The sequence below is a fragment of the Globicephala melas genome, chromosome 6 (assembly GCF_963455315.2).
Source record: "Globicephala melas chromosome 6, mGloMel1.2, whole genome shotgun sequence".
Taxonomy (NCBI): Eukaryota; Metazoa; Chordata; class Mammalia; order Artiodactyla; family Delphinidae; genus Globicephala; species Globicephala melas.
In genome coordinates, this window is record NC_083319.1 from 95,618,754 (window position 1) to 95,634,724 (window position 15,971).

At 40.9% G+C, this 15,971-nt stretch overlaps 1 protein-coding gene across 2 annotated transcripts in view; it reads right to left on the minus strand.

Moving 5' to 3' along the window:
- ROR2 (receptor tyrosine kinase like orphan receptor 2) overlaps window positions 1-15,971 on the minus strand; it is a 213,508-nt gene that overhangs the window by 18,624 nt on the left and 178,913 nt on the right. For both annotated transcript variants that reach the window (XR_004034352.2, XM_030832540.2), the window contains exons 3-4: window positions 11,302-11,589; window positions 10,466-10,496 (exon numbers count right to left, since the gene is read on the minus strand). Coding sequence is in view for 1 of the 2 variants with exons in the window: in XM_030832540.2 (XP_030688400.1) it covers window positions 10,466-10,496; window positions 11,302-11,589 (319 nt within the window). In the remaining variant the exon portion in view is untranslated. The remainder of the gene's footprint in view (window positions 1-10,465; window positions 10,497-11,301; window positions 11,590-15,971) is intronic.

Below are 15,971 nucleotides of genomic sequence, written 5' to 3' on the forward strand. Positions count from 1 at the left end.
ATCAAAACTTTCAACAAAGAAAATAACTGTCAATCTAATAAAAAGGGCATCTATGAGAAACCTACAATGAATTTCTTACTTAATGGTGAAATAAGGAACATTTTCCTCTTAGATATAGAAACAAGACAAAGATATCTGCTCTTACCTCTTCTACCCAACATCGCCACGGAAGTCCTAACCATTACAATAAGGAGATAGATAGATAGATAGGGGATGGTAGATAGATAAATGGCTTACAGATTAGAAAGGAAGAAATAAAACTGTCTTCACTCATAGATATCATAATTTACATAGAAAATTCTAATGAATATATTAAAAAATTACAAAAATTAATACGGATTTAGTAAAGCCACAAGATAAGGACAATATAATCAATTATATTTTTATATTTGAGCACCAATTAGCAAATGAAATTTTTAAAAAAATATCATTTACAATAATATTAAAAATACACAGAGGAGTAGTCAAATTCATAGAAAGTAGAATGGTGGGCGTCAAGGGCTGGGGGCAGAAAGAATGGGGCGTTATTGTTTAATGGATACAGAGTTTCAGTTTGGGAAGATGAAAGTGTTCTGGAGAGGGATGTGGTGATGATTGCACAACAATGTGATTGTGCTTAATATCTCTGAATTATACACTTAAAATGGTTAAAATACTTAGAAATAAACCTAATATGTACAAGACTTCCACACTTAAAACTTTGAAACACTGCAGAGAGAAAGGAAAGAAAACCCAAATAAATAGAAATACATACCATGTTCATAGATTGGAACACTCAATAGTTTAAAGAAGTCAATGTTCCCAAAGTGCAATATCACCCCATCAAAATCCTAGCAGGATTTCCCCTCAAATTACCTTTTACTACAAAAAGAAAAATAACTGTATAATGAGAAAACAGATCTTAACCAAGTGAGAAAAATTAACGTCACCAATAAGGGGCAAACTGACATCATGTACCTCCAGATGTGATACCCTGAGAAGGAAATATCACTTACATTATTTCAGTCAAAAATGCATAACCAGATTCTAATCATGAGTGAACATCAGCCAAACTCAAATTTAGAGATATTCTACACAATAACTTGCACTTATCAAACATCTCAGTGTCGTGAAAGGTCCAGGAACTGTTGCAGAGTAAAGGGGACTAAAGCAACATGGTAAGGAGCTGTACCCAGGGGCGGGGAGATCTAAAAAGCATTACTGGGACAATGAAAGAAATTGGAGTATGAATGGCAATTCAAAGACATACATCCTGAAGTTGAAGCTGTCGTTCTGTAAGGAAACACTGTTGGTCTTAGGGAATATACACTGAAGTGTTAAAGGGCAAAGGGGTGTAATGAATGCAACCTACTCTCATATGGTTCAGAAAACAATAATAGTTGCAAACAGGCATAGAGGGAATGATAAGTTAAATATGGCAGAATGACAAAAAACTGGTAAACCTGGGTAAAGACATATGGGATTACTTATTACTATTCCTGTGACTTTTTTATAAGTCTAAAGTTATTTCAAAATCAAAAGTTAAAAACAGCCCAGTAGGCACTGTGGTAGAAACTGACAAACAATCTAGAATTTAAATGGAAATGTAAAGGTACTAGAGTAGCCAAAACAATCATGAAAGAGAAGAAGAATGATGGAAAGTTTACCCCCTTGATTTTAAGACTTACTGTAATATTGCAGTTATTAAGACAATGTGGTATTGGAGTGTAAGGATAGATCAATAGAACATAACAGGATTCCAAAATATATCTTCACATGTAGTCAAGTGATTTTCAATAAAGGCACTAACGCATTCAAGGGAGACAGAACAGTCTTTTCAAAAATGATGCTGGAACAACTGGAACAATATTTGTATGGAAAAAGATGAACTTAAACGCATTAACTCACACCATACACAAAAATTGTTTTGAAGATGGATCATAGACCTAAACATAGAAGCTAAAATTAAAATGCTTATAGAAGGAATCACAGGAGAATACCTTTACAGTACTGAGGTAGGCGAAAGCAAAGATTTCTTAGACATGATACATAAAAGAAAAAATGATAAATTAGATTTACCAAAATTAAAATTTCCTGATCAGCAAAAGACAGCATTAAGAAAATTAAAAAGGCAAACCACAAGCTGGCAGAAAACACCTTATAATATCTGACAAAGAAACTGTATACAGAAAATATAAAGAACTCCCATAACTCAATAGGAAGACAAACAACACAGTAAAAATTGGACAAAAGACCTAACAGATACTTCACAAAAGTGCGTCCTTAGAAGATGGCTCCATTTTTAGTGACTGAAGAAATGTAATTAAAACACCATGAATCATCACGATGCAAGACATTAGAATGGCTACAATTAAATGAATGAGAATATCAAATGTTGGTATGGATGTGGAGCAACTGGAACTCTCATACTTTGCTGGTGGCAGTATAAAATGGAAAGATCACTTTGGGGAAGAATCTGGCAATTTCTTATACAGTTTATATATACACATACCATCTGACTGAGCAATCTTACACCTAGGATTTATTCTAGAAAAATGAAAACATGTTCCCCCAAATTAAATATTCATAGCAGTCTATTTATAATTGCTCCAAATTGGAAGTCCAAATGTCCATCAACAGATAATACATTGTAGTATCTTCATACAACAGAATAATTGTCATCAACAAAAAGGAATAAACCACATAAAGTATTTTTCAGATATTATATTTTGTAGAAGCCAGAAATAAGAGTCTCCCAGGAAAAGGTAAGCGGCACAAGGCAGGAGTTTTTAGTTTTTGTCTGTTTCATTCATTGTTGGACCCCCAATAACTTGAACAGGGCCTGGCACATAGCTGGCCCTCGGTATAAATTTGTTAAATAAATGAATAAATGAATGAATGATTTCCTTGAAAATCAGACATCATACTTTATTCCTCTCTACTTTTGAGATGAAATACTCCTGCATGCAATTAGACTGATGTCATATTTGATGGGCAAAAATGTGAACGGAGCAAATTCATTCATAAAGCCAACACTAACATTCATGTCATAAAAACCCAAGTCAGCAAAACCTTTTAGAAACACTGGCTTTTGCAACGGCCATCTCTAAGGCTAGGATCACATGAGACGGCCAGAGGCAGAGAAACAGTGTCTCCAACACTAATAGTTCATTGGCAAGTAAACATTTTTCTCTTCTGTCATGTTCAGGGGGCTGGTCCCTCTCACATCAACCTTGGAAGATTGGTGACTTCGGGTGAATTTGGAGGTTGGTGTATAAAAAGCTCTCATTCATGTATAATAGGGCATCATAGCTGATACATGAGTTCAACTGAAAACAAAAAGACTTAGTGGGAGCATTGAATGTGCTGCTACCATCAAGTGCTAGTATTATTACTGCTAAAGCACAAACATTTTCATTTGTGTCACTATATGATCTGAATTTAAAAGAATGTGTGTGTAGTCTCTAATTACTTTAACCATGACTGTGTTTAGCCACTTATCGCCTGTATCATATAATCTTAAAATGAATTAAGTTTCTATCTTTTATTCAAGTTCTGCACTATGGGATTTAAGGGGAGTTACTTTTCCAGAAAAAAGAACCTATCACAACAAGAAGTCATGGAGAAAAAATTAGGTTGGCTTCTCTCCCCCTTCCAACTCAATTTCATTAGGTTGGTGGTTTAATGAATTTAACATCAAATGCTAAATGTTAGCCTTTTGTCTAAGTTAATTTACTTTTACCAACTTGTCAGTAAGGCAGCTTGGTTTCTCCTGAAGTCACTTTTAATTACTGGCTAGTCAGTTGGCAGTTTCAGGGTTTTTTTTAATAGTGCTATTTTCCTATAATTAGGATAAAGTTTGAACTAGGCTTATGACAATTTCCCAAAGAGCAATGGAAGGAGTTTGAGGTAGAAGATGGCTGAGTTCCATTTAGACATGCAAATTGTGAGATGCCTGTGAGTCATCCGCCTGGAGACGCCCACCATGGGGCTGAACTGGGGGGCCTGGAGATGGGGAGATAAGTCAGACTTGGAAGTGGAGATGTCAGGGTCATGAGCTTATGGGTGGAGAAGGGCTGAAACCTTGGAATTACCTTCAAGTCGTGAAGCAAGAAGGGCTCAGACATGGCCTCAAGGAAAGTGATTTCCCAGCAGCCAATAATTAACGTAACTTTTACCTGCCCAAAAAACAACACATTTTCCTTTAAGCAGATGTTCGTTGAAGCACATTATGTGTGCATTTACTTGTGAGCCATCAGGATAGCCTAGGACAACCAACACAGGAAACATGGAAGCCCTGATGCTCACGCTTCAGGGAGCACCCCGACGCCTTCACCCAACTCTGGTACCACGAGGCTACCCCACCAGTGTACGTATGTGTCTATCATCGTGAAAATAAACCACTTTTTAAAAGAGTAGCTAGAAATGATACCCATACATGAAATGTGAGACACACAGCCTCACATTAATCCCCTCGCATTACCAAAACTGCTACCTGAGTAAGCTATAATCACCCTGTCTTTGAACCTATGCCTGCAGAGAGACAGCCTGTCCTTGAAGCTTTTGTTCTCCATACACACACCCTCCTCACCCCGCCTTCAAATGGATGGAAGGAAAAACAATGTTTTAATGGTAATAAATCCCTTAACCTCTGAGGATTTCCACCCTACCCCCCACCTCCTTCAATACAAACTGATACCCACCAACACTGCTGGTGACCCTGTGTGTGGATGTGTGAGGGCGGCGGCCAGAGGAAGAGAGCAAAGAGCCTGGAGGGGATGAGTCATCACAACCATCCCTGTTCACGGTTCAGAACCAACCTCGGCGTGTCCCCATGCTGACATGCTGTACACAGGGATCAACCAGGGCTGTATGATTATTCACTGTTGCAACTCTCCATTTGCAGGTACAGGATATACCACCAGACCAGCAATGAAAGAGCTTTAACTGCTGTGCATTTTCTCAGGAAAATTGGATAAGCTAGTGATATTCCAGAGACGAAAACGGAGAACTGGTGGGTAATTCTATTTTAAACCCACTGATATTCCTTCTTTTTGTCTTTGTTCTGGTCAACTTCCAGAGATATCATAAAGGAGTTGAAGGTGAGTCTGCTGAAACATAATTACAGTCAATGGGCAGAAAAAAATCATGGTCACAAAAAAGACAACCGTCAATGGGCAGGTGCCTTAGGCTACGAAGTATCTGAACAAAGCAGGTCATCTGCCAACACAAAGTTAGCAGATCAATTCAGCACAATATTAAAAGAATACGTCACCCTGACAAAGTGTATTTCAGTCTAGAACTGTGAAGCTACCTAGTAATAGGAACTCTATTACATACCGTAATATTAATACGTTGAAAGGAGAAAAACTACACAATCACCTTTGTATCTGAAAAAGTAACTGTAAAAATCAAACTTCTGTGTAATTCCAATAAAAATACAAACTGATAAAATTCATATGGAAGAATAAAAGATAACAGTCAAGATAATTTAGAAAAATGGTATAGTAATAAGGTAGCTGTATTAGCCAGCTCAGGCTGCCATAACAAATACCATACCACAGACTGGAGGGCTTAAACAACAGACATTGACTTCTCACAGTACTGGAGGTTAAGTTCAATATCAAAGTGCAACCCTATTTAGTTCCCAGCTTTCAGACGGCCACCTTCTCGCTGTGTCCCCACATGGCAGAAAGGAGAGACAGCAATCTCTGATGTATCTTCCTCTTCTTATAAGGACACCAGCCCTATCAGATCAGGGACCCACCCTTAAGACCTCATTTAACCTTAATTACATACTTAAAGGCCCTATCTTCAATACAGTCCCATGAAGGGGGGTTAAAGCTTCAATATCTGAATTTGGTGGGGGGCACAATTTAATCCATAGCAATAAGCGAAAATATTTCTCTACATATAGCAAGATATATTACAAAGATATAGTGTTAGAATATTGTGGTATTTTTCCAGGCACAAAAGTTACTAGAACAGAATAGGGAGCCTAGAAGCAGATCCGCATGTATAGAAATTTCACAGATGACAGAAGTGACATTAAATTTAATGATTACAGATGGGGCTATTCATTAGATGATGCCAAGGCACTAGGCCATTGAGATAGGAAAGTATTACAGTAGAACCCTAGCTGCTACCAGCATAAAAATCAATTCTAGATGGAGTAGAAACTGTGTAAAAATTATATCTAGAATATATTTTAAAACTCCTGCAAAAAAAAAAAACTCTTGCAAATCAATATGAAAAAGACAAACATCCTAATGAAAAATGGACAAAATACAGTCGACTCTGGTTATCTGTGACAGTCATTTTCTATAAAGTTGACACAAACACTGAATTAGCAAATACTGAGCCATTGTTCCTAAGGCAAATAAAGAGATACTTTTCTGCAAGTCTGTGGTCATAACATTTTCGTCAACCAATCAATACATAACCTTGTTTTATGTGTGTTTCTGTTTAAAGATGTGTTATTTAATGTGGTTGGTGATTCATTAATACTAAGCTTGGGGCCAACAGCACTGTAACCCATGCTTGAATGAAGCTTATCTAACGTATTTCCTCCACAAGGCACATCACAGCCTTCTGGTGCTTAGGAACGTAAGACTGCACTTCAGCACTGTGCTTGGGGCCATTCTAAACAGCAAAATCACCAACGAAAAGCACAAAGTATAAACAGACCCAGAAAAGGACATGTGTACAGCCGGAGAGGTGAAACAAGATGGCAGACCTCAGCTGGGAACGCATGCACTGGGCAACTCAAATTTTTCACTGCTCCGTGCATATCCATGAGTGACCATGGAAACATCCTGAGTACTGATTTGGGGGTTACAAAGAAATTGTACTGAGTAAGAAAATTTGCAAGTATTGAGTCTATAAATAAGAATGGACTGTACTTGAACTGGCAATCCAATGGTTATTAAACCAATACAAATATGTTCAACTTCACTGTGTACTGGTGAAATCTAATGTAAAATTACTATAACTTACAATTGACACCCAAGATATTGGCAAAATTTTGAGTTCTGATAATACCACGTGCTGGAAAACATGGGGAAATAAGAACTCATGCTTTGCTGGTGGGACTATGAAGTCCTTTATCACTTTGGAAGGCAATCTGACCATACATGGTAGAGGTGGGAAGTGAATACCTGCAATTCCATTCCCAGACTTCTATTGCTGGAGGACTCTCGCCCACTGGGACAAGTAGACATGGAAAGATGTTTACATAAGATGGTCTGCATCAGTGAAAACAACTAACCTTCACTGAGTAAACACATGGACAATTAAAGTGAGACTGACTCACAGAATGGAGTATTGTATATTTGTTAAAATGAACTTAACCTACATGTATTAACCTGGACTTCCAGACTGGCAAACGCCCCTCCTCACCCACCCCTAAAAAAACTGCACTTATATGCTATTTACAAGAGACCTACGTAAAACAGAACACAAAAAGGTTGAGGGCAAAAAGTGGGACAGGAATAGTAAAACAGCTTTCTAGCAAGTGCAAATAAAAAGAAAGTAGGTGGAGCAATATTATTGCTAGGCAAAATCGAATTCAAGGCAAAAAGCCTCAAAAGAGACTTAAAAACAAGACAAAACAAAAGCTATATAGTCTCAAACCTGGAGGTACTTAAGAACATAAACTCAAAATTAAAAAAAATAGAAAACTGATAGAAATTGGCAAATCCGAAATGAGTATAGACAACTTTCATATATTTTCAGATATCTGTAACCAATGTGAACAAAAAATATAGACACTTTTAATAACACACTTAACATATGTGATTTAATACATGAATCGAAATATTGTGTACTGGCTACCATCAGAGCACATTTATTTTTTGAAACAACAGGAAATATTCACAAAAATTTACCATATCAAATTGGCCACAAAGAAAATCTCAACCAACTACCAACTGTAAAATACATCCCAAATTCACTGATAATAATACAACAAAAATCAGAAAATAACAAAAAACAAAAGCTTATGTTGCCTGGAGGGGAAAAAGATGTAGCCAAAATGGTGTTCAGAGGAAACTTTACTGTCTTAAATGCTTTTGTATGAAAATTTAAAATGACTAATAAAAACTACTTTTTTAAGAAGTCAGAATGACATATAGATCACTTGAACCACTACATACACATCAGAATGGCTCAACTTAGAAAGACCAACCAGATCAAATGCTGGCAAACAATGCAGTGACCATAACTTTCCTACCTGCTGGTGGGAGTACAGAATGGTACAATCACCTCAGGAAAAGGTCTGGTATTTCTTACAAAACTCAGCACACACATACCCTATAAGTCAGAACTTTGATCCTAGGTATTTACCTAGCAGAAATGAAAATACATGTCCACAAAAAACTTGTACGAGACTATCCATAGCAGCTTATTCATCAATGTCAAAAGATGCAACCTGCTCAGGTGTCTATCAAGGAAAAACTAACTGATACAGTCACACAAGGGCACACTATTCGGCAATAAATAGCAGTAGCCTAGTGAAACATGTACAGCATGGATGACTCTCGAGAGAACCACGTCAAGTGAAGGAAACCAGGCTCAGGTGGCTATGTACTGTAGGACTTCATTTCTATGAAGTGCTAAAACACGTAAAGCTAGCTCATGGTAGAAAAAAATCAGAACAATTGTTGCCTGGGGAGGAGGGGTAGTGACCAGGAAGTTGCATGATGGAACTTTCTAGAGTGATAGGAATGTTCTGTGCCTGGATAACGGTTTAGATTGCAGAGGTTTTTGCATTGTTTGGACCTTATTAATAGAATACTTAAGATCTGTGCATTTCATTGTATAAGTTTTTTTTTGCAGTACGCGGGCCTCTCACTGTTGTGGCCTCTCCCGTTGCAGAGCACAGGCTCCGGACGCGCAGGCCCAGCGGCCATGGCTCACGGGCCCAGCTGCTCTGCGGCATGTGGGATCTTCCCGGACCGGGGCACGAACCCATGTCCCCTGCATCGGCAGGCGGACTCTCAACCACTGTGCCACCAGGGAAGCCCTGTATGTAAGTTTTAACTCAAAAAGAAGAAACAAGAATAGTAAGTAAGTACACAGATGTTGAACTCTTGTTAATGATTTCCATAATATTTCTAAATGATATCATAATCCATAATGATATCCAAAATATTTCAGGATAAGTGTACAAATATCTGCAAATTATTGTGAAATGAATAAAAGAAATAAGACAACTGATGAATGGAAACGGATGGAAAGATAGGCTAGCACAGTAAAATGTAAGCTAACACAACATTGTAAATCAATTATACTTCGATAAAGTAAATTTTTAAAAAACAGAAAAAAATTTTAATTGTATATAAAATTAAATATAAGTCTATTTGATATTTATATATTTAATAAATTATAATTATACGTAAATTATTTATTTATATATTTTGCAATATATTATATATGTTTATATTATATAATATTTACTTAAATTATACATAAATAGACAACATAAGATATAAACGAAAATAAGAATTCAACTTTTGAATAACTTATACCTTTTCGAAAGCCTCACAGGTGTGCCCTGGATACAATTTCTTCTTTTCTCACTCTATGCATGAATGATTATTAAGGAGAAATGCTTGGACACTATGGCTCAGCACAGAAAGTTCTCAAAAATCTGCCTTCTGCAAGTGGCACCTGATGTAAGCTAAGAGGGGCCCCTGCCCACCCACCGCACCCCAATGGCCAGGGTTTACGAGGCAGCAGGGGGACACAGAGAAGCAAACACTGCTTGGCTGACCAGCACAGCGTCTGCACCACTGCTCAGAACTTTCAGACGTGAAGCAAAGGCTTTCTGATATGCCTGAAGAGTAAATGAGGAATCCAACAGCCATGGCTAACCTCGAACACAGGCGCTGAAAAGAGTGATTCTCATGGATGTGTGAGGTCCGGAGGAGAAAAGATGCTACACCGGGAAACAAGAGGCCTGAGTTCACAGCCAGAACCTGCCCGCAGGTGGGTGAAGACCCCTGAGCCAGGCTCTGAGCCTCAGTCTCCTCAGCTCTGAAGTGCGTCTGAGACCCCGCCTATGGTGGAGGTTCCCCGAGGCTTGACGAGCACACATTTTGTAGACTGCAGCTGGCGATGCAGTTAAGGTGGCGCTGGGACTTCAGGGTAACTGCCTCTCTGTTTTAAATGTGTCCAGGACACCAGGGTCCTGGCAGCCCCGGCAACCTGGTCTGTACACTTATACTGCCTCCAGTTGCCCTGCAAGGTCACGATCTCTGATAACAACTAACTATGCCTGCTTTTATGACTTTTTCCCTAACACTCAACATGGAAAATATAACAGTTTTCCATCCAAAAGCAAGCACATTGCCATCCTTGTGTGAAGTCCAGCCAACTTCTAGCAAATTCAGCAGAAACATGTGTTTGCCCGATTTAAAGCCGGGGTTCTTATATAACGGAAGCCCACAAAGAATGAGAAAATGGTTTGAGGAAAGCAAATACTTACTGAAAGTTATGATTTGGGCTGTGTGTTGGACCTAAAGGAAAAGAAAAAAGACAAGTTATTAATACTTCATGATTTGGAATAATTTTTTTTTCCAATCCAGCCCGTGGTAAAGGCAACCGCAGCTCAGGGTGCTCATTTGTGGTGAGCTGTCTTCGGCCTCCAGCTCTGCCCCTGCCCAATATTATACGCCAAGGATGGGGGAAACCACCAAGGATGGAAGGGGTGCTCTGTGTTGATGCAGAAATGTCAGGAGATATTTTGGGAGTTTTTGCTGTCTTTTCTCTCTTCTCATCTAAACTTGTTTCACAAGATCTGTCTTACTGGTGACAGAATGGCTGGGGCATTGCAGGGACCTCCACAGAACTGGGATGAAAGGGACATATTCCTGCCTGCCATTTAATTGCTTCATGCCACCTGTGACAAGCACAAGAGTACAAAATTGTCCTCACGCTCTGCTCCCTGCCCATCCTCTGGGCCGGGCTGGGTTTCTGTGGGTGGGTGGGTGGGTGCCTGTCTGGATTGCCTGGGCTTGAAGTGTGCGTGGCCAGCCTCCCCGTGGGGTGACCTCCTGACACATAGCCTGCCTGAGATTATGTTCTGCACTCCAGGTTTACAGACCTCTCCATCTGCGTCTATTTTCTTTTATTACTAGTAAATGGGTAACAGGTTAAGCCAGGATCTCGTGCACAATGGGAAAGACCTCAGGGAAGGGTTTTATTGATTTCCTCTCTGCTGACTTGTGTGTGTTCAGTTTCAAACCGCAAATTAATCTGCTGCTCGGTGGCTGGGGACATTCCTATCTGATAAGCAACACACCGGGGACTGTCCCCACTCACCGAGCCGCACGAACAGGACGCCAGTGGCGGTGATGGTCTTCACCCCATTGGTGGCCACGCACTGGTAGTAGCCGGTGTCCGTCGTGTCCAGGTCCTGGATCCGCAGCCGAGAACCGTATTCCGTCTTGCGGATGATGATGCGCCGGGGCTCCTGCACAACCGGGGCGTCGTTCTTCAGCCACCGCACGCTGGGCGGCGGGTTTCCGGCCACCTTGCAGTGCAGAATCGCTGTCTGGCCTTGGACTATGGTGATATTGTTAACCGGCTCCAGAAAATTCAGAAAGTACCCTGCAAAGGAGAACAGTCAGAGAGGAGCAAACGTCCGTGAGGGCTGGGAGAGAAGGCTGCCTGGGGCTCCTTCTTGGAACTGCTTGGGGAAGGTTTTGATTTTTCTCTCACATAGGTATAGCCCATTCTCGTTATTTGGGGTAATTTTGTTCTAGAATGTTGCCTCAAACACTGAATGAGAGAATACGGACTCACTGCTCCTGGGGAAACATAGGGTTAGGTTCCTGTGAGCCTCTGGTCACAGCATTCTAATCAACCGATCAATAAAGAACCTTGTTTTACTGTGCTCTGTTTAAAGACACCTTATTTAGTAAGTATTGTTGATTCATTAACATTGATCTCACGACCAACAGACCAATAACTTGTGTCTGAAAGAAGCTTATCTAACACACATGCTTTCTCCATAAGGCACATCTTGTGCTTAGGACACCAGACAGCACTTCAGCACCATTATTGGGGGCATTTTAAATGGCAAATTACCAACAAAAAGTACAAAAATGCAAAAAACATGGGACTAAACAGATCACGAAAAGGACATTTGTTTACAGTACGAGTTGGGACATTAGGCAGAGTGTCATTTTGTTCAGGCTCAGCTGGGAATGTGTGCATGTGTGCACTGGGCAATTCAAACTTTTCACTGCTCTGGGCATGTCTATGAATGACCATGAAAGTACTGTGAGAACTGATTTGGCGGTTAAAAATACATTTTAGGTAATAAGCAAACTTGCAAATATGGAATCTGCAAGTAATGAGAATCAACTTTACTTCTTTTTGAAAGCACTAAATCTAATCTCACTAAATTTATGATGCAAATTCATATTCAGAGAGTCCATCCTCCCTCTACCACACCATCAAGCACAAGCCACAATAAGGAAAGTAGGAAAAGAAAGCATGTGACAAAACAGAGATAGCCTCAAAAACAAGCTAATCATTGGTCTGAACAGAACAAAAATAACAAGGTTGAGTGTTGCTGCCCACTGCACCCAGGGCAGGAGCAGGAAGAAGCCGTCCAGGGCTCGCGCACAGGAAGGAAAACAGGGCGTAAAAGTACCTGAAATACAGAGCTAGTGGGGCTGGAAACACTGCCCAGGAACGTGGGGTTCCAGTTCAACCACAGGCAAGAGCTTCTCAGCTGGTGACAAAGGCCACTGGGAACAAGAGGAAGTAAGGCAGACAGCGGTGGGGAGGGGGAGGGGTCTGTGTGTGTGTGTGTGTGTGTGTGTGTGTGTGTTTGTGTGGTGTAGGAGGTCAGGGGCTGGGGGATACCCTCTGTCAAGGTAAACATGCACACTAAAATTCCAACACTAAAAAAACCCACTAAGGCTAGACAGACAAGACAATCAATCATCAGGAGATGAACTTACTACAGACAAAACCAAGATAATAGAGCAATCAAAAAAGCCTATAAAGCCTATTCAAGTTCTAAATCTTTTGGCTTGATTTCTGGTTGGTCCCTATTCTTTTTTTCTGTTTTAATGAAGTGAAACATTGAAAGATGGCACATATCTGTATTACTGATTTAATTGGATGAAAAATTATAGGATTTCTAGTGGACCCTGGGGATAAGTTTCACAGGATGAGTGATGGCTCAGATGTTGGGTGATAGGAGATAGCTGAGGAGGTGGGAGGTTGTGAATTTCAAGATGAAGGGACAGTTTTCCTTCACAGGGGAGAGTGGATAGATATCGGTCTAGAGAGGTGTCACTAAGTAGTACTGATTACTATTTATGAATATTATTAACAACATCATTAGGTTCTACCTTGATTCTCTGCTAGCCAACCCCTTTCTCAGTGCACTCAAGTTGAGGAAGAGAATTCTTACTGATGACACAGAGCTGGGAGGTAACTAAAATGTCGATGACAAACACCTTGAAAAGAGGCTGAATCAAGTAGGGTGATATCTTGGATGTCAGGGCTGTTCATTAACAGCACAAGCTCAACTTGGAGAGACCTGCATTCCTGACGCTCCTGCACTAGACCCAGCATCTTTGAAAACAAAATGAGACCTGATTTGACATTCTGAAGCAGTTACTTGGTATAATCCGGGCTGCCCAGATTACAGCGAACACATTGTTTCACTATGTTCTGGCCAGAGCCCAAGCACTTACAAGTTGCTTAAGATTCAAATGCTTCATTAAGGTCTCGTAACACTAAAATGCACAGTAGGGCATATAAAATAGTCATCAAATTATAATTTAAAATAGCAAATGACAGATTACATCACCATGATCTCTTCTTCCTGGCATAAGTTTAATTATAATTCTCATCTCTACCCTGATGACAGTTTTTCCAAAGGCCTTTGACAAACCATGGCTTCCTGGGAGACACAGGTAATGGCTTCGTGTAAAGGCAGAGTGTAAGGATCTGTGTCTCCAAGCTGACTAGCAAAAACCTAAAAGGAGCAGGCCCAGGGGTTCTGAGGGCCGAGACAGGGTGGTCGCTGCTGGCTCTTATCTCATCCATTTGGGGGACTGGCTTGAGAGTAGTCCTGCTACCGCCTTCCTCCATTTGCACACATCAACTTGGGACGTCGCCATCGATCGGCTAAAAATCTTGAAAGATATAGAAGGATCTTCTTCAACATGGAAACATTTGTCTAGAAAGGGAAGAAAGGGAAGAAGGGGAGGGAAGCACAGGAGAAAGTTAAGGAGACAGCTCCTTTTGTACAACTTAGAAGGAAACCTGGGGAGAGTCCAGGACTGTCCAGTTACTCTAAATATAGACCCTTAGTGTCTACTTCTTTTCAAGAATATCTTTTTTACATCGAATGGGTACGGAAACGTGGAGTTCTTCTTCGCTGTTCCCACCAACAGCTTCTCCTACACCCCTGACTGACGAATTGACAGCGGTTTAGACTTAGTCTTTCCGTGTCCCTCAGGAAGGCTCCTTTCTGAGAAATGCAGAATAGGGCAGATGGGCTCGTGCCTGGTCTGCGCGCCATGTGGGCACAGACAGCCCTGATGTTAACCTTGTCCCACCGGGTAGGGCGCTGTGAAACCATCTATTAGGCTTAATCCAGAGGTGGTGCTGGTATTTCCCTTTCCGATGCGTTATCAACACTAGCTAACAAGGACTAAAGAAATCCACAGGTGCTGGAATCAAGCACCTTACACAGTTGACTTAAATTTTAAAGCACTCTTGGCTGTACCTGTTTATGTGAAATGTACAGAATAGGTAAATCCAGAGACAGAAAACAGATTAGTGGTTGCCAGAGGTTGGGGGAAGGGAAATAAGGGAGTGACTCTTAATGGGTACGGGGTCTCACTTTGGGGTAATGAAAATGTCTGGAACTAGAGAGCAGTGATGGTTGCACAGCATTACAAGTGTAGTCCTGGGGTCAGGAAATGCCTGCTGAGGAGGGATGGGCAAGGTAAGACCAGGTGAACAAATCACGGACAAGCAGGTAGAGGGGAGGTGGAGGTGTCAGGCAAAGGGGAGGGGGACCACTCTCTTGAAAACATCTTTCCCAGAGTGCTGGCAACCACCCTCAGTTTTGCTCAGATCCCGGGGTAAGCCTTCCACTGATCTCCTCCCCAATTTATCCAGATTCCCTTCACTCTCAACAAGATGAACACTCACTCCTGAAGCCACACCTTCCTCAGTCTACAAAAAACAAAGGAGAATCTAGTGAAGTGATCTAGTCCACATGGGGAGTTCTTGCCAACTCTTCTCGATCCTACACCGTCTAAACCAGTGGGGTTCAACAGTGTCTTCACATTGGGGTCACCTGGAAGCTTATAATATACATCCAGCTGCGCAATTTGTCAAAACTCTTAAGTGTGCAGCCCGAGCTAAGAGTCCCTGCTCTGAAGCGCTGAGGAGAAAGAAAAGCAACAATTCCAGTGAACGAAACCCATCCAAGAATGAACTTAGAGCAAACCCGAAACAACACTGAGAAGCATCGCTGGAGGGCACGGTAGGACTGGAAAGAATACCTGGGGAGGTTCTGAGTGCAATGGCATATAGGAGGCCTGTCCAGCTGGGAATGGACAAAAGGGCAGGATGTCCGCAGACGGCACCCATGTCCTGACTTAGGTCTTGAATCAGCCTCCTTCATGCTCTGCAGGAAGCTCAGAGAGACCAAAACTATGGGTTGATAACATGGTAACTTCATACATTCATAGCTCCCTCCCTAGGCAGGTGAGTAAAAGTGAGCCTTCAGGAAGAAATCAGAAAGACAGATAATGAAGAAAAGCTAATTTATACCCATGGTATCAAGGCTTCTGGAATATTCTTTCCCTTTCCCCATTCTCCCCCACTGGAAGGGAGGGGGGGTCCCTTGTTCTTCCTAAAACACACCCAACTGATCCCTCATGGTGCAGTCAGCCAAGAACCCCTAGTCCTCTGATCTTTTCTATTTCTCATAAGTCAATTCTCTGCCA